Here is a 26,330-nt window from a genome sequence, read left to right on the forward strand (position 1 = left end):
CAGCCCAGTGGAACAGTAACCCATTTATGCCTAGCGTCTAGAAAAAGGCATTGGCAAACAGAGTAGACCCAGATGAGACGCCGCATTATGCGTCTCATCAAGGTCTGCGCTGTTTGCTTAAAGGAATTTCTGTAAGAAATATTATAAATCTAGAAATAAATATACATAACATCCCAAATTTTGGAAATAAATTGATCAAATTTAGAAAGATGGAAGAGTCCACTAGGAATAAATGGTTAAACCTACAGAAGCCAACAGTACATCCAGGGCCGCACGCAGAAATTTTTGGGAGGCCCAACTGGGGAGGGTGTGGGAGGGGTCTCTCCTCCCTAATTAGATTATTATTTTAATTTTGCGCTTATCAAGCTGAATTTTAATGCTTAAAAACCTTATTGTGTGTTATAAAATAACAAGTAAATCAGCACCTTTCTGAAGTCTTTACTATTAAGCTTTAATCATTGATGGGAAATTCACACCAATGTCTAAAGTTTTATATTCAAGAAATGTAGTATGCTTGAAGAAAAGGAAAGCAAACTTTGTTAATCAAAAACCTTTTTAAGAAATGTATCATAAAGTATGACTGACATATAACCATAATTTTATTTTCTGTTTGAATTCAAAACTCATCTAAAGTTTCAAAGTAAATTCCTAATAAAATGTTTATCATCTACTACATATTTTTACTTTCACCATCATAAACACAGATAGGCAATCACAGTAGTCTACAATTGGACATACGATTGGATTTGGAAATTTTCTGTATTATTACCGTTTGCCCGAGATTTTTTACGAAACGCTTTCTGAAATAAGGCTGATTTTTTTGGTATGTTTGCCTACCTGCATGGCCTACAGATGAAGTGAGAAATTCGTTCGGGTCCATTCATTTTTTTTTCCGAAGTTATGGGGCTTGGTTTTAAATTGTTCTTCTATAATTTCCGTTTTTTTGGAAGTTTTTTACACAACTCTTTCAGATATTTAGCTGATTTGTTTGCCGCTGCTAGGATGGCATATAGCAGTCAGACTGTCCATCCGTACGGCATTTCATTTTCCGAACTTTAAAACACACGCTTATTGACATGATATTTGGTATGTGAGTCTATGTACATGACTTGACATCAGATGAAGTGTGAAATTCGTATGTATTTCGTTTCGGTCCATTGATTTTAGGCGAAGTTATGGGCCTTGGACAAAAAAAACCTTACCGGTTTAAATTAATTCGTCAAATTAATGTCGATTACCCATATCATCCCTCTAATTGCTTCCAACATTATTTGTTTTTTTACAAATTATTAACTTCAGCAAGTTATTAACTGATCGGGGATGTGTGTTCAAGGCGATAACAAAGTATTGCCTAGGGGTTTATGTCAACTAGCGAGTAAATGAGTGATAATCCCATTGTGTATCAGGGACAATAGCACACATCTGGTCTTTTGTATTGAGGGAAAGTGTACTGTGGGCCCTTTTAATTGAGAAAAAATCGTAGGCCCATTATTTAAAAAAATCCTAACTCGACAGCCAGCTGGGGGTCCCGGACCACAGTTCCACACAACAGCCAGCTAGGAGGCCCCAGGCCACAGTTCCACACAGTTTGTTTTACAAAACCGGTGCAGTTCAACCATTCATCAGACTTATGTACAAACATTAAGTATTATTTTTCCGAATTTGGTCCAGTACTACTAACTACAAATAAATACAAAGTATTTGTTCGACATAATCGAATAAATTTGGAAACATCGTTAATACACAAATTGTCACGTTGTCTTTGAAACATAATAAACGTTCACAAGTCCATTTCTGTTTTCATTGTGATTTATTTTTGCTTCATTAAATTCTGACAAACGCTTTCCAATGTCCGTACTCAATTCTGAGCAACAAAATACATGCGGCGTAACGGCAAAACAAATTGTGCGCCTTCTATCTGGCTATGTGCGCCTTCTATCTGGCTATGTGCGCCTTCTATCTGGCTATGTGCGCCTTCTATCTGGCTATGTGCGTGATACAATGGAGGCACTAAGGTGACATCACCGCCCCCCCAAAAAAGTCGGGAAAACACAAGTTCTGTTTTCCCGTCTCCTCCAAAAGAAGAAATAACTCGGTGAAACACAAAATAAGTCTGTTTTCACGAGTTAATATTTTTTCCACGGGTCAAACGAACATAGCATGTAGAATATGTTCAAATGAAACTCGTTTAATTGCATCATTAATTGCACAGATAGCGATTTTATTGCGCTTCGGTAAGTAGTCTTTACCGCATGAAACTAATTATCACATTTAATGGACATCTTTGTCCAATAATCCAATACACGATTGTTACTCCGGCACTCGAACATAAAGAAATATTAGTTTTGTCGATAAACATTCGCTGCATAATGAAAATAAGTACTTAAATACACAATTCTCTGACCAGAGAACCACCCTCGCACACATGATCAGAACATATTCTCCAGCGTTTATTGCGATTTTATATCAAGCTGAAATAATTGCAGAAACAGTGATAATTGTAAATATTAAGTTAAGTGGCAGTGCTTGTTGTATTGTAACAGATATAAAGATAAGCGAGGCAACATACATATAGCGTTATGACATAATCGATGTTTTCACTTCTGCATGGGATCATAAAATATCTAAACAGAAGTCGTTTCAAAAGGCGCGTTTGTGCTCTCTTTGTAACCACACACTAAGTGTAGTGGGTTCAATTTTTGTGATATATTGTATTGGGAGAAATATTCTTATACGGATTTTAGAAGTGCAATACTATGTTGATGATTTGAAATAATAAAATACGACTGTGGTGATTGTTACAGCAGCAAACTATCGTGAATATATTGTAAAAATACCATTTTTGTTATTTCTAGCAGAAACGCAATATTCCAGTATTTCTCGGTTTATCAGACAAAGGAGTTTTGATTCCGTCAAATACACCTTGCTCAGATACTCTGTTGTTGACATCGCTTAGATATTCTGTTGACGTCATGCCGACACCTCAGCGTCCCTGGTCCACCCAGTATGCAGACGACTTCAACAAGATCAGGTGGAGACCGCAAAAGCTGAAAAAGGTATTTTTGAAGTCAGATATAAATCCCTGCTTTCAATATTGTGTCTTCTTTAATAAATTCAGTGGTCACTTTTTACACACGTTTACTTACTAGAAAAGAAAGACGTAGCAACCACGATTTGGCAATATTATTTACAAAATGTACCTTCTCTGACGTAATGTTTTATATGCTGCATTTTTTCGTTTTACCTTGTCTCCTGTCCCCTAACATTTGACTTCGTCCGTTATCAGCGAAAACCCAGTTAAGATGGATGCGGATTGAACAGGCTAATCTGGGACGACACTTTACCCATATGCATTAAGCCCGGTTTTCTCAGAGCGCGACTCATAGGTAACATCAAAACGTATACATATGCATGGTTGTTGTCATGTCATGATAAATTGTGTAGCGATGCAAGCGATCTTTTTTATAAGATGGTATACAATAACCAAAATAAGGCAGCCATTTATTTATTTTTCAAACGTATCCGTATTCCAACTGGGGCAATATAAAGTGTGTATGATTCATTAAAATCTGATTTCACGCGTTTGTACTGATTGTGCACTTACCGAGTTCGGCTCTTTTGATCGTTGAAAGTTTTCGTTATCTCAACAATAGGCGCTCGCCGAGCGAATAATCACTTCTCAAAGAATCACAAATAAAGAAATAAATTCCATTGTCACAAGATGGAATGAAATCCTTTATTTGGTTTTCTTTGTTCGGAATATCCAACATAATTTATGTTTACGATTTGCCGTCCAATACAAAAGACCGCGATTTTTTTCGATTTTGTTCAATCATAGTTGAAGAAAAAAAACACTTAATTCTAGGATATGTTTAACTATCTAAATCAACATTAGCGGATATGTTTATTAAGTTACCATTAATTGGTACATGTAGTTTACGAATGGGAATTAGATAGTGAAACAGCTGAAGCTTAACGCATCAATTAAATAAACAGAAACCAACTTCAATTCCTTAATAGTTCATTTGTATGTATTGGTGTTGGTGTTCATATGTTGTTGTTTTGTTGTCATGGAATGTTATGGCAGTCGGTGACTGGTCATTACTGCTTGTGCGCAACGTGTCGTCCCATATGAGCTTGTGCAGTCCGCACAGGCTAATCAGAACGGTATTCTCCGTCTAAAGAAGATTTGCGTTTAGAAGTGACGTCATATGAACGGAAAATTCCATAAAATGGGAAGTTTCGTCACTGATAGCCTGTGCGAAATGCACAAGCTAATCTGGGACGACACTTAACGCACATACATTTAGCCCCGTTTTAGCAAAGCGAGATTCATTTATATCGGATGCAGTCTGTTAAAATTTTAAAAAGCATGTCCGGCACACCTGAAATGTGGTTGGTTTACTAGGGTTATTGTCAAAGCGATCTCTGGTTTTGCTCCCAAATCGGCTCTTGTTAGTCGCCAAACCGAACTCACTCGGTCTTCTCCGGGACAGCAGCAAATCACCATCTCAATAAAATAACAAGGCTTCATTCAAGAAACATACATGAAAATAAATTGCATACTGACCATTTACATTTTTGTCATTCGATAAGTATGTGTGGTGGTTTAATGTAGGTCAAAGTTGCGGTTGTTTTTGTTATTATAATGGCGAAAATGTTAATAGTCCACAACATTTAATTGATGTTTTTTAAGCGCTCCATATTTAAAACCATACATAGTTTTGGTCAACATTTTATATTGGCCATCACGATTCAGGCGTATACAGCTTTCAGAATTAGTATCATTACCTCCGAGGTAAAAATTACATGAGCCGCTCTCTGTGAAAAACGGTCTTGTGCGTAAAGTGTCGTCCGAAATAAGCCTGTGCAAACCGCACAGGCTAATCAGGGACGACACTTTCCACGTTCATGGACGTTTCGTTAACAAATGTTCAGACTAGTTGGAAAGTGTCGTCCCAGAGGAGCCTGTGCGGACTGCACAGGCTTATCTGGAATGATACTTTACGCACATGCATTGCGCCTAGTTTTCACATAAAGAAGCTCATTAAAAGTAACTTGCTTATATTACATAATGCAACAATAAACCTACATTCATCTTCCAAAATAACTGTTGTAGAGACAGGGTCCCGTGAGAGTGTTCAAGCCTCACGTTTCACGCGCAACGGAAGTTTACATCCCTCTGGAGCCAGGTGCATATGCCGGTTCTGTGCATGGGATGGAGGATCCACTGCCGACGCTGACAGATGACATCAGGAGACCCATGACGCCGGTCGTTAACGTTGAAAACTACACACGTACGTTCTTTAAAATGTTAGATAGAAATAGCTTTCACCGACAGTTGAATCTATCAGAACTGACTGATTCTGTGAAGGGTTTGCAACACGTTCGGTTAAATCGACCGTTAACTGATAACACTTGCAAATATATGTACGATCTCTGTGATTGCAAAAAACATGTATACAATTAAAATTTCACTTGACCTAACTACGAGATTAGCTCAAGACAGTTTATAAAAACAACAAAGCAACAACACTCGTACTTTCTATACAGTGTTTTGACTGAACTGCATGTAAGTTGGCGTGGTTATTCATCCCACAATGAATCCTAAATTGGGACAATACTCATCGGAAGTATACCTTTATACACATGAGCCTCGCTCTGGGACAACGGGGCTTAATGCATGTGCGTTGAATGGGGAAAGAGACACCTTTTTTATTTTTTGCGCGGACTGCACATGCTAATTGTGTACTACACGTTGCGCACATGCATTAAGGCCCGTTTTGACAGAGCGGGGCTCAGGTGGATATTGAGAACGAGGCCAGGCTCCCGCCGTATGACCGGGATCCACCTAATGGATATCTTGTAATAGGCCTGACCTAATTTCCCCGATCCTAATCCGTTATTTATTGTGAAATACTATGAAATAAAAAGAATTACGTTGAAAAGAAAACACACAACGCTGAGTAAAACAATGAGAATGTCTCTAACAAATTGATAACAATACCTATGTTTATTTCCTTTGTATTTATTGGAATGTCATAATTAAACGATTAATAGTTTGAAAGCCATACATCACATGGTGAATACATAATTTAATATGAACATTTCATGTTTAACAATGGGATTAACGAAGCTGGCAAGTTATGATAAGTTGCCCGTCACGTGGCATGCCAATAAAACTTTCCTGCCACGACAAGCCACCCGTGTGGTAAAACAAGCTTCAAATCAACCACAGAGCAGTTAAATTATAAAAATAAACATGAATTGGATTTGATTTCCTTTATGATTTTATCGGTGGTTGTTTATTCAAATTACGAAGTTAACGTGCGTTGAACAATAATATATTGCGGTAATACGTTGTAAACAATGACCACTAGTCCATGCGTTCACTTAAAATATATTATGATGCAAGCAATAAATGAACCTCGTTGTATGAAAACACCACTTTCCGCATATTTTTTTTTATCAGAAGATACTTCTTTAAAACGAAGAATACTGTTAAAGCGGGAAGTGTCATCACTGATTAGCCTGTGCTATCTGGGACGACTTTTACGCACATGCAATAAGCCCGGTTTTCCCGTAGCGATTTTAATGCAATACGATGAAGCATAGGACGAATACTCATAATGTTCATGCGGATGTGCCTGAAAATCTGAGTGTTTGTTAAACGCGGATCTTTTGGCTTGGTGCACGGTTATTGAAGTCATGTAGACCTGTTATAGTTAAAGGGATTATCTTTTTGACGTTTATTTGTGTGAAATATAATGAAGACAACCTCGTTTTTTTCCAACGTATAAAATGCGTTTCAATATAAAACCCAGTTGTTGAAAATGTATTTTAAATAGGGTAGTTGCACACTGAACAAATATTTAATTTAAAAAAAATAATAAAGAAAGTGAAAATGACGTCTGACAAGTTCAGTTAAGTAAACACTTGTACATGCAAATCAATATCAATTAAAACAAACTGCGTCTATTTGCACAGTATTTCTGTACCGCCATTGACCCGAAGTTCAATCTATTACCGGCAGATAAAAAAGGACTGTTGCAGCAATTGACAATTTTTACTGCACATGCTACAAATCCATTTATGATCAATATCACGCTGCAACAAGTTAAGCGCTTAATCAGCGCTTATCAGAAGCAGGGAAACGCGTATGGGTACGTATTCATGATAATCAACAGCGCCCAGACACAATGGGTCGCTAATCTCGGATAATCTCGCATTCTTAAATGCCTACCACCCGCCAACTCACGCTAAGGAACCGTCAGCTGACAAACCGCATTCATGTATGTTGGGTAATGCAATGTGCTACATACAGGCAGGTTCAAAGACGCTGGATCATTGTAAATTCATTTTAATTTTGAATGTTATTTAATTTACATAATTATTTATTATATTTTAATATTCCAATCATATGTACGGTGGCATAGAGGTGGCATTCACTCCTTTTTTTAAATTGCACTCCTCTTTTTTCTATCTCTTGGCCTCGACTTACTAACTCGTGGCCACGAGGTAGAGATCCCGACTTAGCTAACTCGTGGCCACGAGGTAGTCAGCCAATTAAATGGTTCCACATGGTTGTTCACAATCTGAACGCATCGGACAGTGGGCTACACCACACCGTCTCTCTGATGTACGTAGGCGGCCGGCATATTGGATTTGGAACTACTTTAGAAAACAAGATGGCGGCCTTCTCGTAAAGAGGAAAAATTAAAATGTGTCTTTTAGCTCGTCTTTTTCAAGATAATATTCTTTAAGTAATAATTTAATGTAGATCTGTGAATTCCCACAACGTACTTAAAAACTTGTTAAAATTTAAAGATGCCATTACTGACATACTGATAGGAGTACTTATAGTATTGACATCGAGTAAATTTAAAATTAAATCGACTGTTTTCATTGTATTTTGAATTTTTGTGAGATACGAGGATTGCTTACATAATCATGATAAAGTATGAAACACATCACTCATTGTATGAGTATAGATGGCCGAGTGGTCTAAACGGTAGACTTTTACTCCATGGGGTCAATGCGCTATGGTTCAAGCGGTCCTCGGATGTTTCGCCCCCAAGACGTTTCCGCCCTGGTCGTTTCGCACCTGGTCGTTTCGCCCCCATATTAGGTGCGAAACGACCAGGGACTAGGTGTTGAGTAGTTTAATTGGTGACCATTATATAATCATCAAAGAAAGTACCCTGAATCAATAATGTAAGTATATTAGTGGAACACTAGGTGTTGAGTAGTTAAATTGGTGACCATTATATTCAATAATGTAAGTATATCACGCATTTATCCGACAAAGGGTAGGTGATAAAAGCAATTAGCCACCATAAGTATATATATTAATGTAAAATGAATGCAGATAATGTTTTAATTGACTTGATAATCACAATCCAATCAATTTGATATGAGTATCTTTTATAAGCGGGTTATATAAATATAGATATATATATATATGAGGCAATTGACCGTAAATTTAAATAGCATGAGTCTTAAATTAACAATGCATTTCATTCCCTCATTATGTAATTGTGATAAAACAGGTGTTAGTTATGGTAGCTATAGCGCTTACCATTTGTAGAAAACGAAATGTGAAAACATTTGGAGATCTGTATTAAAAGAATAACAGTGCTGCTATATATTGTAATGTAAATAATTACGACTCATTCAGTTTATTAATGTGCTTTGCTGTAATTTATTATTGTGTGCTATGTATACTCGAATAAACTATGAAACGATCGCCGATATGGCGGAATTGTCCGAGGTGTCCCGATTGGGTTGTTCATGGTGATCTTTATACAAAGGGAAGTAATCATCCCAGTAAAAGCACGCCTTGCCCAGCTAAATATAAAAAAGTATGCGTACAGAACATTTGCACATGTTACGCCAAATTTCATTGGCTGACTAACTCGTGGGCACGAGTTATCTAAAATTCTTTCCTCTTTTGTTTAATGCACACTTCTTTTATTTAATGCAGCGCTCTTTTTTTAATTGCACTCCTCTTGTATTAAGTTTTGCACTCCCTTTTTGTATCTCGTGGCCTCGACTTAGTAAATCGAGGCCACGACATAGCTAACTCGTGGCCACGAGATAAAAAAAGAGGAGTGAATTTCACCTCTATGCCACCGTACATATGGAAATTAAACTCCTCTGTTGTCCAATAATTATTTATAAATATAACGCCATTAACCCTTAACCTTACAAAAAATCGCGCAAGATATATAGCGAGTGGTACACAGGTTACGGCTGTCGGGTTATCGCAACAAGAATCACACGCGTTGCCTTTGGGGTACCGGGTTCAATCCTCGCTTAAGGAGCATGTGCGCTTGGCAAGTGGTCACCATACGGGACAGGCAGGTTTTCATCAGGGTATTCCCCCCCCCCACACACACACACACACGCACGCACACACATACAACACAGGACTAATCCAATAAAGACGCCTTTCATTAAAACTTAAATAGTTAGTAATTGCAACCATATTTAAAATTTCGTCCAAACGTTCGTGAGTCTAGTAAGTGAATACATAAGGAGTACGGGACACACTTCGGCTCCTCACATAATGTAGCCTCAGTGCGGAAGGACTCATAAACTTCGTCATCATCATCGTCATTCCCTTGACCGACGACACAAAGATGATCCGCCAGTCAGGTTTGTTTTGGGAGACTGAGAGTCGTGCATGGTGACGTGTCCAAACCAACCAATCTTTCGTTGTTTGAAGGCCGTCATGAGGGGCTCTTGTGGGCCAACAAATGCTGCTGTAACGCGTACGCGTTGTTGGATATGCGACCCAGTGTTCGGAGACAATTGTGTTTAAAGGCATCTCTCCTGCTTTTGTATCATCGCGAAGCGTTCATGTTTCGCAGCCATTCAGTTGGATGGACACCCAGAGGGGCTTGTAGAGCATGAACTTGGCGGGAAGCTGATGGATGGGCTTGCCCACAATCTGATCAGCCGCAGCGGTCGCCATGACAATACTTATTCGGACCTCAGCAGTGCAGGTACCGTTGTTAAACAGGATTGCTCCCAAGACCTTGAAGCTGTTCACTTCTTCAGGCATGTTGTGGTTTATGGTGACGTCTGGTCTGGTGTTGCTCGTGCTGTTCGCCATGATATCCAACTTCTCCGTGCTGACCTACACCACGTGTGTTCTGCTCTTTCGTAGAGTCTGTTGGTGTGGTATTGGGATTTACTGCTGGTGCAACCCATGGGGTAAATGTCATTAGCAAGTAATAATAATAATAATAATAATAATAATAATAATAATAATAATAATAATAATAATAATAATAATAGTAAAATAATAATAATGATAATAATAATAATAATAATAATTATAATAATAATAATAATAATAATAATAATAATAATAATATGGGTTATAAGCATTGTCACTGGCTTCAAACATTGAAGGACGACACTTTTCGCTTTTATGGTATTTTTCTTTTGATGGCGAAAATCCAGTTTAGGCGGATAGTGTCGTCCCTGATTAGCCTATGCGGACTGCTCAAGTAGAAATGGGACGGCACTCTACGCACAAGTCCAGTTTTCCCGGAACGCGGCTCATTCATTGTCCATTACTATTTTGAAGAGTTCACATTCGGGAAGGAGTACCAGTTTATTTGATACAAATCATAATATTGAAAACGTCCGTTTTTTTTAATATTTGAACATAAGTGAAGTATTATTTTCAAGTAAAACACACTATAAAGGATTATTTTAACTTCGTATGCATTTTAAGACAGATGCCTATGGTTAATGCTTGACTTGTTATGCGTTAATTAACCATAAACAAATTTCTATATTAGATTATCCACACACATTATCAGCTTTCAATCGAGATTTAACTGGTGACGTAAGAAAGATTCAAATTTGTCTTTAAAGTCGTTGACTTCGCAGTTTAATGCTGAGATTGGAGTCATGATATTTGTTTCGTAATTGATCGATCATGTTTCTTCAATGTAATAATCAAAACCCTTTTATTCAAATGTTCGTTAATTGTTCTTGTTTGATTGTGTCGTTTATCTTTTATGCAATTTTATAGAAATTTGAATGCTTTAGACCAGATTTTGGTAATTTATCGGGCAGCCGATTCAGTTTCTGGATATAACAGCGCCTCTCCAATCCCTAACCGTCAGGTTCCCGCATGTGCCTTCTGTTCATGATTCAGATAAATTTTAAGTTAGCCGCACTCTGTGAAAAGGGGGTTAAATGCGTGTGCGTAAAGTGTCGTCCCAGATAAGCCTGTGCAGTCCGCACAGGTTAATCAGGGACGACACTTTCCGCCTAAAATTGATCTTTGCTAAGTGGCTTTCTTCGAACGAAAAGTATCATAAAAGCGGAAAGTGTCGTCCCTGATTAACCTGTGCGGACTTCACGGTCTAGTCTGTGACGACAATTTTCGCATATGCTTTAAACCCCCTTTTCACAGAGCGCGGTCATACTTATATTAAAGAACGTGCACTTCGGTATATGTCCTTAAAAACCACGACTGTCGTACCATCAATGTGCTTTTTATGGACTTGTGTTCGTACTTAGATTTAAGATATTTCAATATGGATCTTATTTGAATTTACCGAAGAGGTATGTCCTTAATTTTAGGCGATGATTTTGCCTTTTCTCAAATAATACATCCCTTTAAATGAACAATTTTGAAGGAAAGTGAATTGAGATTGGGGTTGGTCACGATTGCAAAAACATATGAGTCGCGTTCTGAGAAAACAGGGCATGATGCATATGCGTAAAGTGTCGTCCCAGATTAGCGTGTGCAGTCCGCACAGGCTAATCAGGGTCAACACTTTCCGCCTAAATTGGATTTTTGCTAAGAAGAGACTTCATTTTAACGAAAATGTCATAAAAGCGGAAAGTGTCGTCCCTGATTAGCCTGTGCGGACTGCATTATGCCCAGTTTTCTCAGAACACGACTCATATGTGCTAGTCATTACGTGCATTCGCCGTACGCATTACCATCATTTGAATTACATTTCGTCGCTGTAATAGACCAATGCTCTTGTACTGGATTATTACAAACATTGCACCCTCGTATTCATGGTATTGACCTTACCCTGACCGCCTCGTACAGGCATGTACATTAAAACAATACCCAATAGGCCGGAAGTCGTGGTGTTATGATCACTCCATGGTTAATAATCCGTTAAGTCTTTAACACAACTCGATAAATTATAAACCTTTTAAAGGCCGCATTGTTAATCCAGCCTTATAGAACCCGACTGTAGACATAAAGTTGATGCAGTGCCATATGAGTTTATCAGACGTTTAAAAGTGTTGATATGGCGTTAAACAATGCGTAATCAGACCACCATTTTTGTACAGGCGAAATCGAATCGCAAATCAATTCTCAAAAAGAAGGAAATACACACTTTCTTTCCGACTCGTGAATACATCGGTAAGACTATTTTGACTAGATGTGCGTGAACAACGATGCATGTTTGCTTTAAGGCATAAATATTATAATTTATTTGTGAGTTTCTAAAGATAATCATAATAATAATTAGTATCATCATAATAACAAGAATTTTTTCATTAAAAAATAAATAATAATAATAATAACAATAATAATAATAGTAATAATAATAAAGAAAATAAAGAAATATAAAATTGGTCATTGTTAATCTACTTTATGTTGTAATCGTGTTTTATCTCAATATTTGATTAAACCGTATGGTACATTTGTTTAAAGTTCAGTTTGTTCGACAGCAACGGAATGTTAACTTACAAAATATTTGTATAACGCATTACCACCGTTAATGCCAATATTTTACCATTTTATTATAAATATTATCAATATTTTTCTGACGAATTCTGAAGTAGACTTAGCGTTTATACTTTATGAGGCATATGGGCTGTTAGTTGCTAGTCCATATGGGCTGTTAGTTGCTAGTCCACAGTGCTGAGGCATATGGGCTGTTAGTTGCTAGTCCACATATGGGCTGTTAGTTGCTAGTCCACAGTGCAGTGAGGCATATGGGCTGTTAGTTGCTAGTCCACAGTGCAGTGAGGCATATGGGCTGTTAGTTGCTAGTCCACAGTGCAGTTGAGGCATATGGGCTGTTAGTTGCTAGTCCACAGTGCAGTGAGGCATATGGGCTGTTAGTTGCTAGTCCACAGTGCAGTTGAGGCATATGGGCTGTTAGTTGCTAGTCCACAGTGCAGTGAGGCATATGGGCTGTTAGTTGCTAGTCCACAGTGCAGTTGAGGCATATGGGCTGTTAGTTGCTAGTCCACAGTGCAGTTGAGGCATATGGGCTGTTAGTTGCTAGTCCACAGTGCAGTTGAGGCATATGGGCTGTTAGTTGCTAGTCCACAGTGCAGTTATATGGGCTGTTAGTTGCTAGTCCACAGTGCAGTTGAGGCTTATGGGCTGTTAGTTGCTAGTCCACAGTGCAGTTATATGGGCTGTTAGTTGCTAGTCCACAGTGCAGTTATATGAGGCATATGGGCTGTTAGTTACCAGTCCACAGTGCAGTTATATGGGCTGTTAGTTGCTAGTCCACAGTGCTGAGGCATATGGGCTGTTAGTTGCTAGTCCACAGTGCAGTTGAGGCATATGGGCTGTTAGTTGCTAGTCCACAGTGCAGTTGAGGCATATGGGCTGTTAGTTGCTAGTCCACAGTGCAGTTATATGGGCTGTTAGTTGCTAGTCCACAGTGCAGTTGAGGCATATGGGCTGTTAGTTGCTAGTCCACAGTGCAGTTATATGGGCTGTTAGTTGCTAGTCCACAGTGCAGTTATATGAGGCATATAGGCTGTTAGTTACCAGTCCACAGTGCAGTTATATGGGCTGTTAGTTGCTAGTCCACAGTGCAGTTATATGAGGCATATGGGCTGTTAGTTACCAGTCCACAGTGCAGTTATATGGGCTGTTAGTTGCTAGTCCACAGTGCAGTTATATGAGGCATATGGGCTGTTAGTTACCAGTCCACAGTGCAGTTATATGGGCTGTTAGTTGCTAGTCCACAGTGCAGTTATATGGGCTGTTAGTTGCTAGTCCACAGTGCAGTTATATGGGCTGTTAGTTGCTAGTCCACAGTGCAGTTATATGGGCTGTTAGTTGCTAGTCCACAGTGCAGTTATACAATCTAAAACCTTATAAATTGATTTATCTGTTTTACAACGCCAGTTTATTTCATGTGTTCAGACAAATCTATGGTTCTCATTAATATCTTCTTTTTTTTAAATATTTGTAAACTTAGCGTATAACTCAACCGCCGATGTTCAAACACCATAGTTGAGTATGCAGGGTATATCAGAGTTTTCGTCTTCATACGAGACAGTTTGCATGCTGTAAAAGAGTCTTTATTTACGAGCATTCGCGTATACCTCATTGAGTTTAAAAATGATAAGCTAAGCGCTAGAGTACTTATTTGAAGTAGGTATTATTTAAAGTTAAGTGTGTGCCATATTGAGAAAAGAGATAAAATTTACGAATGTTAGACAACGGATTTAAGGAGTTGGTTGTTGATGAATTAATAACAGGCTTCATCAGTGTGCAATAGAACTCGCCTTCTACATGTAAATCCAGCATTACATTAAACAATAATAGGGATTGTTTGGGAGTATCATTTGTCATCTACCTTCAGTCAATGAAATCTCTTTTTTCTAACATACTTCAAGTTAGCATTTACAAACTAGTTTTGTCATGTCTCTTACTATAATCTTAGCACATACTTTTATTAATGATACATTTGCTATTTTAAATCGCAACGAGATTTGATCGAAGTTTGTTACATACTTATGTAGTTTCTCTGGTATAGAAAATGTAGTAAACTTTGTACACTGCAGAGAGCTTCGTTGTACATTTACATGTTACTAAAAAGATATTGTCGTGTATCGTATATCGTATACAAATGGAAAAAGCATGCAACGTGAAAGATTGTCTGTTACAAACGGCTTGTGATTTTATGCTAGAACTTGTATCAACTCTCGCTCTTTTACTGAAGTCTCGTAGGTTACTCCCGCTATTGCTACACTGCCAACTGAATCTTGTGTCGCGTTGCGACCATCGCGTTCTCTTCCGGTCAGGGACATAATGGACTCTATAAGAACTCACATTAAACGACGGTGAATTCATTTACTGAACACAAAACTCCTTCATAATCAATCTTCAATACGAATTCTTTTACACCTTTGTAGACGGTATCAGCTATTGTATATTTGTTCGGCTGTGAATGAGACTACAAGCTCACCAGACGATATAGGTCAATACACAACTGTATTACCTATTTAGGTCGACTGTATCACCGCTCATGAACTAACGAGGTGCCAAGTTTTCATTGTTACCCGATATAACCGCGGGTTGACATTCCTCTGACAATACGTTGAGTGGAAGAACAAGCAGAAGGCACAAAGGCCATTGAAACCATTTGGTTACTGTCACAACTATTACAGTGCCGTGGGACAACTCTGCATAATACATTTGCGTTAAGTGTCGTCCCGTATTAGCCTGTGCAGTCCGCACAGGATAATCAGGGACGTAACTCTCCGCTTTAATGGAATTTTTCGTTTTAAGGTAATTTCTTTTAATCGAAAATCCAGTCTAATCTGGACCGATACTGAACGCACATGCTTTAAGCCATGTTTCCCAAAACGAGGCTCATTCAATGTAATACATACTTCTTCTCAATTTAATAGTATTTGAAACGAAAAATAGAACTACTTTTTTCCCCCAAGGGTCCTGACCGCTTTCACAAAATGGTCCAAAAAAACACTGAAATGTAAAGACAACGAACACGAGTACCGGTAGTCCTAGTTTATTTTTCATCAATTTGTATCACTTACATTAAATGAATCATATTGAGGTCTTAATCAGTAATAAAAGTTGATTTTTTCGACTTATTTTTGTGAAACATAAATAACTTAGTTCAGCTGCGGTGCTAGTTTGGTTACTTTAACAGAGATAATTGTATGACTTGTTGATGAGGAATTTAGTTTTACCGGATATACCTGCTGATGTGCTGACTATCTGTGTTGCTATCGTGTATCTTGTGTTGCTATCGTGTATCTTGCATCGATTTGTTCTTTAGCTTTGATAGCAGGATCATCTTTTACAGATATGGACTCTATACTTTGCAGAGTTGGACTCTGACATGGTTATATGTGAGTCTCTCTCTGGGAAAACGGGACTTAATCCATTCCGCGCAGGCTAATCAGGGACAACTCTTTTCACTGTAATGTTATTTTTCGTGTAAATGAAGTACCTTCTGTGCGAAAATCCAGTTTAGGTGGAAAGTAACGTCCATGATTACCCTGTGCTGACTGCATCCGGGATGACAATTAACGCACATTCATTAAACCCCGTTTTCACAGACCGAAGCTCATATCGTTCTATTGTCTGTTGCTTTAACAACCTAAAACTAAGTTTTATGTATGTCACCACCCGCAAAGGCTTTGCCATATGACATTTCATATTTCTTTAAATGGAATTGTTGTCAAATTCTACTCGTGACAATTCAATCCTGTCACCGGAAATAGGGTGAAGCACCAGATCAATGTACAACTGAAAGTCACCTATGTGAGGGTCCCGATTAGAACCACACGGAACGTCGGTACCCATGGTGTATGTCGGCTTATGGCAATCAATAAGACAAATGATACGAAACTCGACAATCGCCAAAGAGACACAGCAATTAACAACGACATTTGATAGTCGCATTCTCGAGCTAGCTTTTGACAAGAAATGTTGCATCAGACATTGTATGCCTAAACTGGATTTTTGTTTGGAAGAAACTTCTTTCAAACGAAACATTTCTTAAAAGCATAACATGTCATCCCGTATTAGCCTGTGCGGACTGCACAGGCTTATCTAACATGACACTTACTTTAACACACCTTTTCACAGAACGCGACTATAACGCTTTGAAAACGCGTGTTTGCTGTTTTATATGCGGAGGCATTTCGTCAGTAGACAATAATTTTTATTTTTTATTAAATTCGTTTAAGCCTTTTTTCTCGCGAGTATATATACGGGTTACATAATCTACCCACGTAGTGATGTTTGTTCGTTTTCAAAGAACGGATTTCGTTCTACTTACTATGAATCCGGTTGTGTCTTTCCATTTATCAAAACTCTTGTTTATATTAAATATCATTTATTGTGTTACATGATATCATGTTAAACCCAGCTAATTATTGAATTACTGAATTAGAAAATACTAGCTAGCACCGCGATTCTTTTTTTGCTTGCAATATTAATTAGCTGGTTGGCCGGGCATTGTTTAAACAGACAGAGTTGGGGTATATTACATGAAATAACGTTTTCGCCGATGAATTTATTGATATTTTAACGGATAAATCAGGTGTGTAGGCATTGATGTTGACAATGTCATATACATTTACCTCATGGTGTCTGCGGATTTATTGAATTTAAAATTGTATGCGAGAACCGATTTGATTAATTTGAATGTTGTCTAGCTCATGATTGAGTGGAACTAAAATTGGACTGTAAACACTATAGACAACGGCTTACATTTGAAGTAGGTATCACACAGAGACATTGCCTGGATTATTGTAGTCTAAAACTTGTCAAATTACACTTAAAACGTTCACCTACCATTTCAAACGGTTGTCGGAATTAAAAGAAAACAGCGCCTACAAAAATGCTTTTGATAAGAGAAAAACAAACAAAGCGCCTTTTCCACCAAGATTTGAACTATATTTAGTTTTTTCTTTTTCTAAATGGTATTTGCAAATATCGTATTCGTGATTTCTACTCACACGTTTCAGACACTTTTTTACTTTTATTTATGTTGCAAAGGGCGACGCGAGATAGAGCTGAATGCATGTGCAGGAAACGACTCTTTGATTGAACGCTTGTTTTGTTTGTATTGAATTTGAACCATTGTAAAATTTAGATTGTGCTTGCAAGATAACTACATCGATTCACCTCGTAATTGCAGAAGCGGAACCGGAAATACCCGAACCCGAAGAAATCCGCGTGAAAAGTCCCGAACTGCACTGGATCTGCTGGAAAGAGCATAAACCCAGTCCTCGTCCGTATACTTCACTGGGGCTACGTAGAACTGAAGGAATTGAGCCGAAGTTGCATGGTCATGTACGTATGCAGAACAAATTTTCATTTTCTCATTTCTAAATTTTAAATCTCATTTGACTTTGATTTCTTTATCGTGTTGAGAACATCTTCACGAACATTATTGTCATGGTCGCAAAATAATGTGGTAACGAGTGCATAATAACTTGCAAAAAATACCTATTTAAGAGTTGAATAAAAATGCACATATTCTGTGAAGTCTTTCCGTTCAATAGCAAACTTTACGAAACGTGTTTATTTTATTGCACCAGTTTTGTTTTATTTTAACGCTAGGAAAACACCCGGTGAAGAACTTTGGGACTCATTAGTGAGTATCACGTGATCACGCTAGTGTGTGACGCGTTCGCTGTGTTGTAACTGTGCTATGCCATCTTGGGGTCGAATGTCACTGGCTCTTGAAGGTCATGTGTCTTTAGTCTCTTGTGTCCATGCTCAAAATGCTATTTAACACAATAATAAAACTGAAATGCACGTTACCACAGAACCTTTAACAATGTAATTCTTCAGTATCTTCTTAGCTGTGAGATATGTATTTCAGTTTCTAATAAAGCATGCCTAGCTATTGTTTCGAATCGTTTACATCTCGAAATAGATTTGGTAATAAATTCGCAATTTTGCGAATAGTAGCACTTGATGGCACATGGGCCAATGGGTAAAACGAATATGAATGCAATTTCTAAATAACTGCATGCCCAAAAGTGAATTTTCGGATAATCAATGCTTCTTATTTGTTTGGCTGCTTCAGTTAAATCACTAAAATGTCTTGTAAACTTATGTTTGCATTGAAGACTAAACTGCAGCAGTGTTAAAACTGGCGCCCAACGTACTAATGATCCGTAACACCGCTAACTGTATGCCAACAACGTCTGTTCACGCGCCCACCAGATAATCCGCCTTGTTACCATTAACACATACATTTGCAAATATAATTCCCTTGTACCAAAATGTTACATCAAATAAAAGTAAGTATGATGAATATTTAAAGTCAAGCAATTGAAAAACGTTGTGGTGCAAAAATGGGCCTTATCACAACAGTGAAGGTACATAAACGCACATAAATCTGTAATCTCTGACGAGAAGTCATAATATTCGCAATGAGACAAGGAATCCTTGCCCGACTTTATAGCGGAAATGGTAGCTCCTGACCAGACTGCAAGTAGCATAATGGCATAACACCCATTGTTGCACGGCTCAAATGATGTGCTCTTTTAGTTAACACAACGCACGTGAACAATTTTTCAAGCAAGACCGTGTACCTTTTAATTATGGTCATAATATAAATTACGATAGATATGTCTAATTCGATTAAAATGCTGAAATATGCTATAAACTTTGTTCAGAAGATTATAATTATGTGTGCGATTTGTTTTCATCCAGAACGCAGGTCAACCTGTAACGTATAACTCGACGTACCAGAGTTGGACGAACGCCTCTCTAGAAAACGGTATGTCCTTGAATTGCTCAGAGCAAAACACTCTTTTTTCCGTAAACAAAGTAGTTTTAACTTATTACAAGTTCAAGAAAAAAAGAACAAATGAGTCGCGTTCTGAGAAAATTTGGCTTAATACATGTGCGTAAAGTGTAATCCCAGATTAGCCTGTGCAGGCAGTCCGCACAGGCTAACCAGGGACGACACTTTCCGCTTTTAGGGTATTTTTAGTTTCAATGAAGTCCCTCCTTACCGAAAATCAAGTTTAGGCGGAAAGTGTCGTCCCTAATTAACCTGTGCGTACTGCACAGGCTAATCTGGGATGACACTTTACGCACATGCATTAAGCCCAGTTTTCTCAGGACAAGGCTCAAATATTGTCTTGCCTGGGATGCTTATCCTGGACCTCCTGCAGCAAAAGCTAGTGAGCTATCACTGCGCCACGAATGATGTTTGTGTCTCGCTTCAAATTATTTTACCTATTTTGAAGTATAATTATGCTTTAGCAAACCAATAATTTGAAATTGTTCAAAGTCATTAGTTTTTTGCTTGTTCAAAAATTGTAATAGTTATTTTGTAAATCAAAACATTTTTTAATCCTAATTTTGTCGAACCGTGATTTTCGAAAAACTAAAAATACAAGATTACTACTGTAGAACAGAAAGCCGTCGACGCCATGTTCGCCTTACGCCGTAGCCAGTCCTTCTACGAACCGTCCTACAAGCCGATGACGTCAATCTCGGTGAACGACATGCCTCCTCGCGACACCTACACCGGATATGGCAACAACCCGGACCCGCGCAGCATCTACCAGCAGTCGTTCTTTCCGTACCACCAGGCGGGTGGCGCCGGAAGTAGAGAGGGTCAGGTGATGGGCCAGCTGGCGAAGGAGCTCAACGGGTACGTAGGTCGGTGGTACTTCCGCCAGAGTTTCATGTATTGCAATTGCTGCGTGTACATTTTAAGAGATTCAATACTCGGTCCTTAAAAAATAATAGAATTCACGGTTGAATTGTAATATGTAGAACGTCCGTTTGTGACAATGTCAGTAAAAGGCTGACAGAGCGAATGGTCGAAAGTACTGGAATTTCTAAAGAACAAGCGATTGTCTTTCTGTTCAAATTAGTGCACAATGTCGTGATTCACGAATAAAAACAACAATCAAACTACACGATCTGTATGGATTTGCGGTGCGTCATAAATATACTAACACATAGGTTTGACATTTACAACTTTATTTATTTATCGAAACTACATGATTATAAATATTGAAGTGTAATTCGTTGCAGTAAAGAGCCCGCGCCTTTCAACTACAACTACAGTTTCAACAAGTACCCACTGCACATGCGCAAGAATCGCCGTACTGCTGCCACCACAGACGACTATGTACACGAGAGTAGCATGTTTATGGTGAGTCGTTGTGACATCAGAGTATAATACTGGGTACTAGTATATCATTCAGTGATGTTCGATTTTATACATGCATTAATGTTTATGAAAAATACGGGACATGAATTGACTTAAATTTTGGATTAAAGGCAGTGCGACAACCAGCTAACTAAGCAGTGGAAAAACGGGGTTTAACCCATTTATGCCTAGCGTCTAGAAAAAAGGACTTGGAAAACAGCGTAGACCCTGATGAGACGCCGCTCATCAGGGTCTGCGCTGTTTGCTTAAAGAAATTTCTGTAAGAAATATTCTAAATATAGAAATAAATATACTCGACATCCCTAATTTTGGAAATAAATTTATCCAATTTAGAAGGAAGGGAGAGTCCACTAGGCATAAATGGGTTAATGCATGCGCGAAGTGTTGTTCCAGTTTAGCCTGCGCCCTGGCTAATCAGGGACGACACTTTCTCCTAATGTGGATTTTAGTTTAGAAGAGACTTCCCTTAAACGAAAAACTCCATACAAGCGAAAAGTGTCGCCTCTGATACGTAAAGGCTGATCTGGTACAAAACTTTACGTCCATGCATGAAGCCCGATTTTCACAGAACCAGGCTCATATAACAGATAACGATCTGATTTGTATGCTTCAAGTTACTGAATTGAAGCATGCACAGAAAAAAGTGCATATGTGCCGTGCTCTGTTTAAAGGAGGTTTAATGCATGTGCGTAAAGTGTCGTCCCAGATTAGCCTGTGCTGTCCACACTGGCTAATCTGGGACGACACATTCCGCTTAAAAAAAAAACGTTTACAGAAAGTCTCTTCTTAGCAAAAATCTAGTTCAGGCGGAAAGTGTCGTCGCTGATTAGCCTATGCGGACTTCACAGGCTAATCAGCGACGACACATTACGCCCATGCATCAAACCGCTTTTTTACAGAGCGCGGCTCAAATGTTGTTGTTACTGTAAAGAATAAAAGTTACTTCGATTAAAACTTGTTTGAGATATAGTACAGTGTAGGCCCACGGCCAAACCTGCTGCCCATTTCTAAACAGTTCATGTTTATTTCCTTTTTAATTTTATTAAACCATTTATTTTGAAAAATAGTCAATGTAGAAAAGATAATTATCATTAATAATCATACAATATTTTAATTAAACAGGTTTGAAAAAAAAAGGTATTTGTGTATAGGTCAGTTTATGTACATAACTCTTTGTGAGTTTCGCTCATTTAAAATTTTGTTACAAAAACAACAACACATAAAATATGTTTAATCGGTTACATATTTATCAAGATTCGTCGTTCACTTTTCCTTGCATTTTCAGTCTACTACCCCAGCCTGTTCCGGTCACTTTATCATTCACCCTGACTGGGTGTCGGAGCGCTCCGCATTAAGAAGATCCAACTCCATGATTCAAACACGGAACAGCCCCAAGAAAGACGGATTCAGATACTAGGAACACAGAGCATTAGTACTGCCACTAAAGAATGATTATTTATTGCTTACTTGTTCAAAAATAGCGCGTGGCCCAAACTGAGTTCGCGTTAACTTGTACATGATGTTGTGGACGTATGTTTTTCATGCTAATACTGTGATACAGACAAATGTATTTGTTCCAGAATTTGCTATTCTGTAAAACAATGTATTTTTCTCATTTTTGTAAGTCGCACGTGTGTCATTTTCTTATCGCACGTATGGCATTCCTTATATTTTCAAAAAGTACGAGAGATATTTTGTATGAACTGGTGAATGTCGCAATGTGTGGTGATTTAACCTATTTATTTTGAAGAATGAATGTCAGATCGCCTGATTGGGACAGTGCAGTATATCTATAGAATCAAGGATCTTATGAACATAACTTTTTTACATATGATATTTATTATGATGTTATGCAGTATAACTGATGCACTTACATGTTTTTTAGTATACCTGATGAATGTTTGTGCCTGGAATAACCCATTTATGCCTAGCGTCTAGAAAAAGGGCCTTGGCAAACAGCATAGATCCAGATGAGACGCCGCATGATGCCGCGTCTCATCAGGGTCAGCGCCGTTTGCTTTTTCTAAAGGAATTGCTGTAATAAATATTCTAAAAATATAAATAAATATATTTGACATCCCTTATTTTGGAAATAAATTGATCCAATTTAGAAGGATGGGAGAGTCCACTAGGCATAAATGGGTTAAAATGGGCATACGTGTGACGTTCCAATTCACCGTGACGTAAGTTGGGAATATAAACAAGTAATTCAGCACTGTAGTATGTTTTCAATATATATATATATATATTTATTTATTTGCTTGAATGAACAATTGCGTTTCTGCCATTGTGCCTGTTCGTATGCGGATTAAGTATCATTTTGCCACACCAGTATTATCTAATACAGTCAGTGCATGGTTCATGACTTCCGGTCTCAGAATTGTCCTGACTGAATTTTGGGTTGAGTTTGCTGTGATATATATTCGCGCTTCTGTATTATATTAAACATTTATTATGGGTTAGACGGATTGTTTTTAAGTGGAACAACTTTAATCTATATCAGTTCAACATTTATAGAGATGGTTGTCTCCCTTTCACAAGTGTACGTTTTCTTGTTAAATGAATTGATAGGGATATTCAGTACCATGTGCGCATCAGTGTTTTTATCCCATTTGAGTGGCGACTAGCATACACGGGTATGTAGACTTACGAGTCAGACGAAAATTTGACATCCTGAGTGATATCGGCTCCTGGTGTAATAGACTTCGGTTGGATTAAAATGTATAAGGATTTACAAATTAAGATAGTTGCATTTAATAGGCGCATGTCGATGAAATCTGACGAAAATCATCTACTATATAAATTAATTGTGATTGCAAGTAAAATGAACACGTGACATTTTGCCGTAAAAAGTTGGAGTTTTTTATTCCTATTTTAATACCCGCAATGTCCTAATTCTCTAACACGTTACTTTGTTCTCTGTTAAATGTACTTAATAAATATAAGCCTTGCTTTATAAATATGTACCATACGTTATTATCTGTCTTTTGCAATTCCTGACTTATATTCGCACAAATAAAAATATTTACTATACATATATTTTTTCTTTGTTTATCCACGCCGCAAGTGACTATCATGACGAGTATTCGCACATTTAAGTATCATAAAACACTTTTACACTATCGTCATCGTCGATATCACCATACACAGCAACATGGTCATCCTAACAAATGACGTCATCATGATAATAATCATCGTCAACATCACCGTGACCATCACCATGGCCACCACAAACACCCCAACCATCTGCACTATAATGAAACAACATTACCACATTAAATGCAAGGCGCTTAGAAAATGTTGATTTCCTTGATTTTAAGGATAATCGACGTATGTTTGCTACTTTTGTTCACAATAAAAAGTTAAACATAATAAATAAATACATTAAAAGAAAACACGCATGCAACGGTTTCTTTTGCACGTTAGTAATGTTTGTTTTACTGAGCTTCTTATGTATGAAAGAGCTTTAGCAAAATATGACGCATTATTATCCCATTAAAACAGAATGTTTCATTTTTTTATCATGCACTTATAATATACATGCAAATGAAATCCAGTACTACAAACAATGTTTACGGTAAAACGCTGATGCAATCACACTTGCAGTGACCTTTGCAACGACCATAAACGATTTTAGAATTTAGAAGCGACCGCAGTTCGTTTGCCGCGTCGCTTGCCGCCAAGTTTTGTTTCTTTTTTTACATTTCAAACTGGTTTTCTATTCGCTGATCTCTATTTTAATACAGAAATAAAATAACAATTTAATAGTTGGGTCTGAGATGCTGATCAACAAGAGCAGAGACATTTTCTGACTGTAAAACAATTCACCAGTCGTGTTTCTTATTACCTCTCCCAACAATGTTTGCATGGTCCAAAATTAATTAATTTAAATGACCTATACATTGCAAACTGTGCTAGCTTGGATTTTAAAATGAGAAATTTTTAAACAGAAATAATTCCATATTTTATAGTTTCTCCAATATTAACAAGTCATTTCGCAAATGTCTCTTAAATGCCATCTAAATGCGAAATATCACGTTTTTGTACGCACATTTTTCTTGGTATTTCACGATTTTGTTTGTTTTTGGCACACACATAATAACACTATTTATGTTGCCTTGTTCCAAGGCTCGAGTCGCTTTGTTTGGCATATAAGGAATGCCAACATTTCAAATTTAACCCATTTATGCCTAGCGTCCTGAAAAAAGGCCTAGGCAAACAGCGTAGACCCAGATGAGACGCCGCATGATGCGGCGTCTCATCAGGATCTGCGCTGTTTGCTTAAAGGAATTTATGTAAGAAATTTTCTAAGTATAGAAATAAATATACTAGACATCCCTAATTTTGGAAATAAATTGATCCAATTTAGAAGGATGGGAGAGTCCACTAGGCATAAATGGGTTAAGCCGACAAACGGAAGCAAAGTATGAGTAATCGAGGTATTACCACTGTATATCGGGCTTAAATTTATAAAAGTTTGTTTCATTCGGAATACATGAGCACCATCAATATGTCGTTATTACCTGGAACTTGAACTTGGAAAACCACTGAGACCTTCACCTTGTATCGTCATCTTGTTGATTGTAATGCAGATTTCAGCTTTTTTAATTGCACATTGGACTAAGTTTAACGCGTATTTTACTGATGTATTAAGTATTTGCAAATGGTATTAAAAAATTCCGATAACGCGATTCATACGGTATAAAGAATAAGTTTTTTTTTAAGTTTCCATAAACAAATTCAACTAAAATTCCTATTTTGGTTTGGTAAACAAGAAAATAGGTCCGGAGTTTAAAATACGGAATTATTTGATAAACAATGAATTTTGTAACATTCTGACACATAAATCTGATGAAAACCTCATACATGATGTTTAATTTCCTCGTGGTTCAACATTCATCACGTTCAACATCTATTACTTATTAAACCTGCAATTCAATTTGACAGGTACACGGGAAAGTTTATGCGGCATGCACAGACTTTACAACACTCGTCCATTGAATAAGAGATTGATTTAGTAAAAAATAAAATCGAATTTCTGGTGATAATATATGCTTTTGGGGAAAAAACAGTTAAAGCCCACGTCCGAAAGAAATCGAGATTTATTAAAAGTATACTTATATACATGCATATTAATATGATCGTGATACACATTGCTTCGATGTGTTTTGCTTATGTTTTAGAGTGCAAACCGAAGTTTTGATACCATTGTCACTATCGTATTAACACAATCGTTCAGTTAAAAATACGTATTTACAGATTTTCTTATTTTAGAAACATATAATTAAATATATTTACTAACAAATGTATGAGCCGCGCTATGTGAAAAGGGAGTTTAAAGCATGTGCGTAAAGTGTCGTCCCTAATAAGCCTGTGCAGTTCGAACAGGCTTATCATGGA

General features: G+C 37.6%; 1 protein-coding gene across 2 annotated transcripts; it reads left to right on the forward strand.

Moving 5' to 3' along the window:
- The first annotated feature begins 2,683 nt into the window (after positions 1-2,683).
- On the forward strand, positions 2,684-23,963 carry LOC127877729 (uncharacterized). Of its 2 annotated transcripts, XM_052423909.1 has the most exons (7): positions 2,684-3,056; positions 5,120-5,297; positions 17,922-18,076; positions 19,451-19,517; positions 20,159-20,402; positions 20,792-20,912; positions 22,216-23,963. In XM_052423909.1, the coding sequence occupies exons 1-7, from the start codon at positions 2,973-2,975 to the stop codon at positions 22,345-22,347; spliced, it is 981 nt and encodes a 326-aa protein (XP_052279869.1). In that variant the 5' UTR covers positions 2,684-2,972; the 3' UTR covers positions 22,348-23,963. The 2 variants fall into 2 exon arrangements, with proteins under 2 accessions (XP_052279869.1, XP_052279870.1); XM_052423910.1 differs by lacking the exons at positions 2,684-3,056; positions 5,120-5,297 and adding an exon at positions 12,246-12,412.
- The last annotated feature ends 2,367 nt before the right edge of the window (positions 23,964-26,330 follow it).

Source organism: Dreissena polymorpha, chromosome 4 (assembly GCF_020536995.1).
Source record: "Dreissena polymorpha isolate Duluth1 chromosome 4, UMN_Dpol_1.0, whole genome shotgun sequence".
Taxonomy (NCBI): domain Eukaryota; kingdom Metazoa; phylum Mollusca; class Bivalvia; order Myida; family Dreissenidae; genus Dreissena; species Dreissena polymorpha.

Excerpts from the sequence above, each read along its gene's own strand:
- LOC127877729 (XM_052423909.1), top strand. The coding sequence starts at position 2,973 with ATGCCGACACCTCAGCGTCCCTGGTCCACCCAGTATGCAGACGACTTC. Across the intron at positions 5,298-17,921 it reads TAACGTTGAAAACTACACAC|AAGCGGAACCGGAAATACCC; the intron begins GTACGTTCTTTA and ends TCGTAATTGCAG. Across the intron at positions 19,518-20,158 it reads GAACGCCTCTCTAGAAAACG|AACAGAAAGCCGTCGACGCC; the intron begins GTATGTCCTTGA and ends TTACTACTGTAG.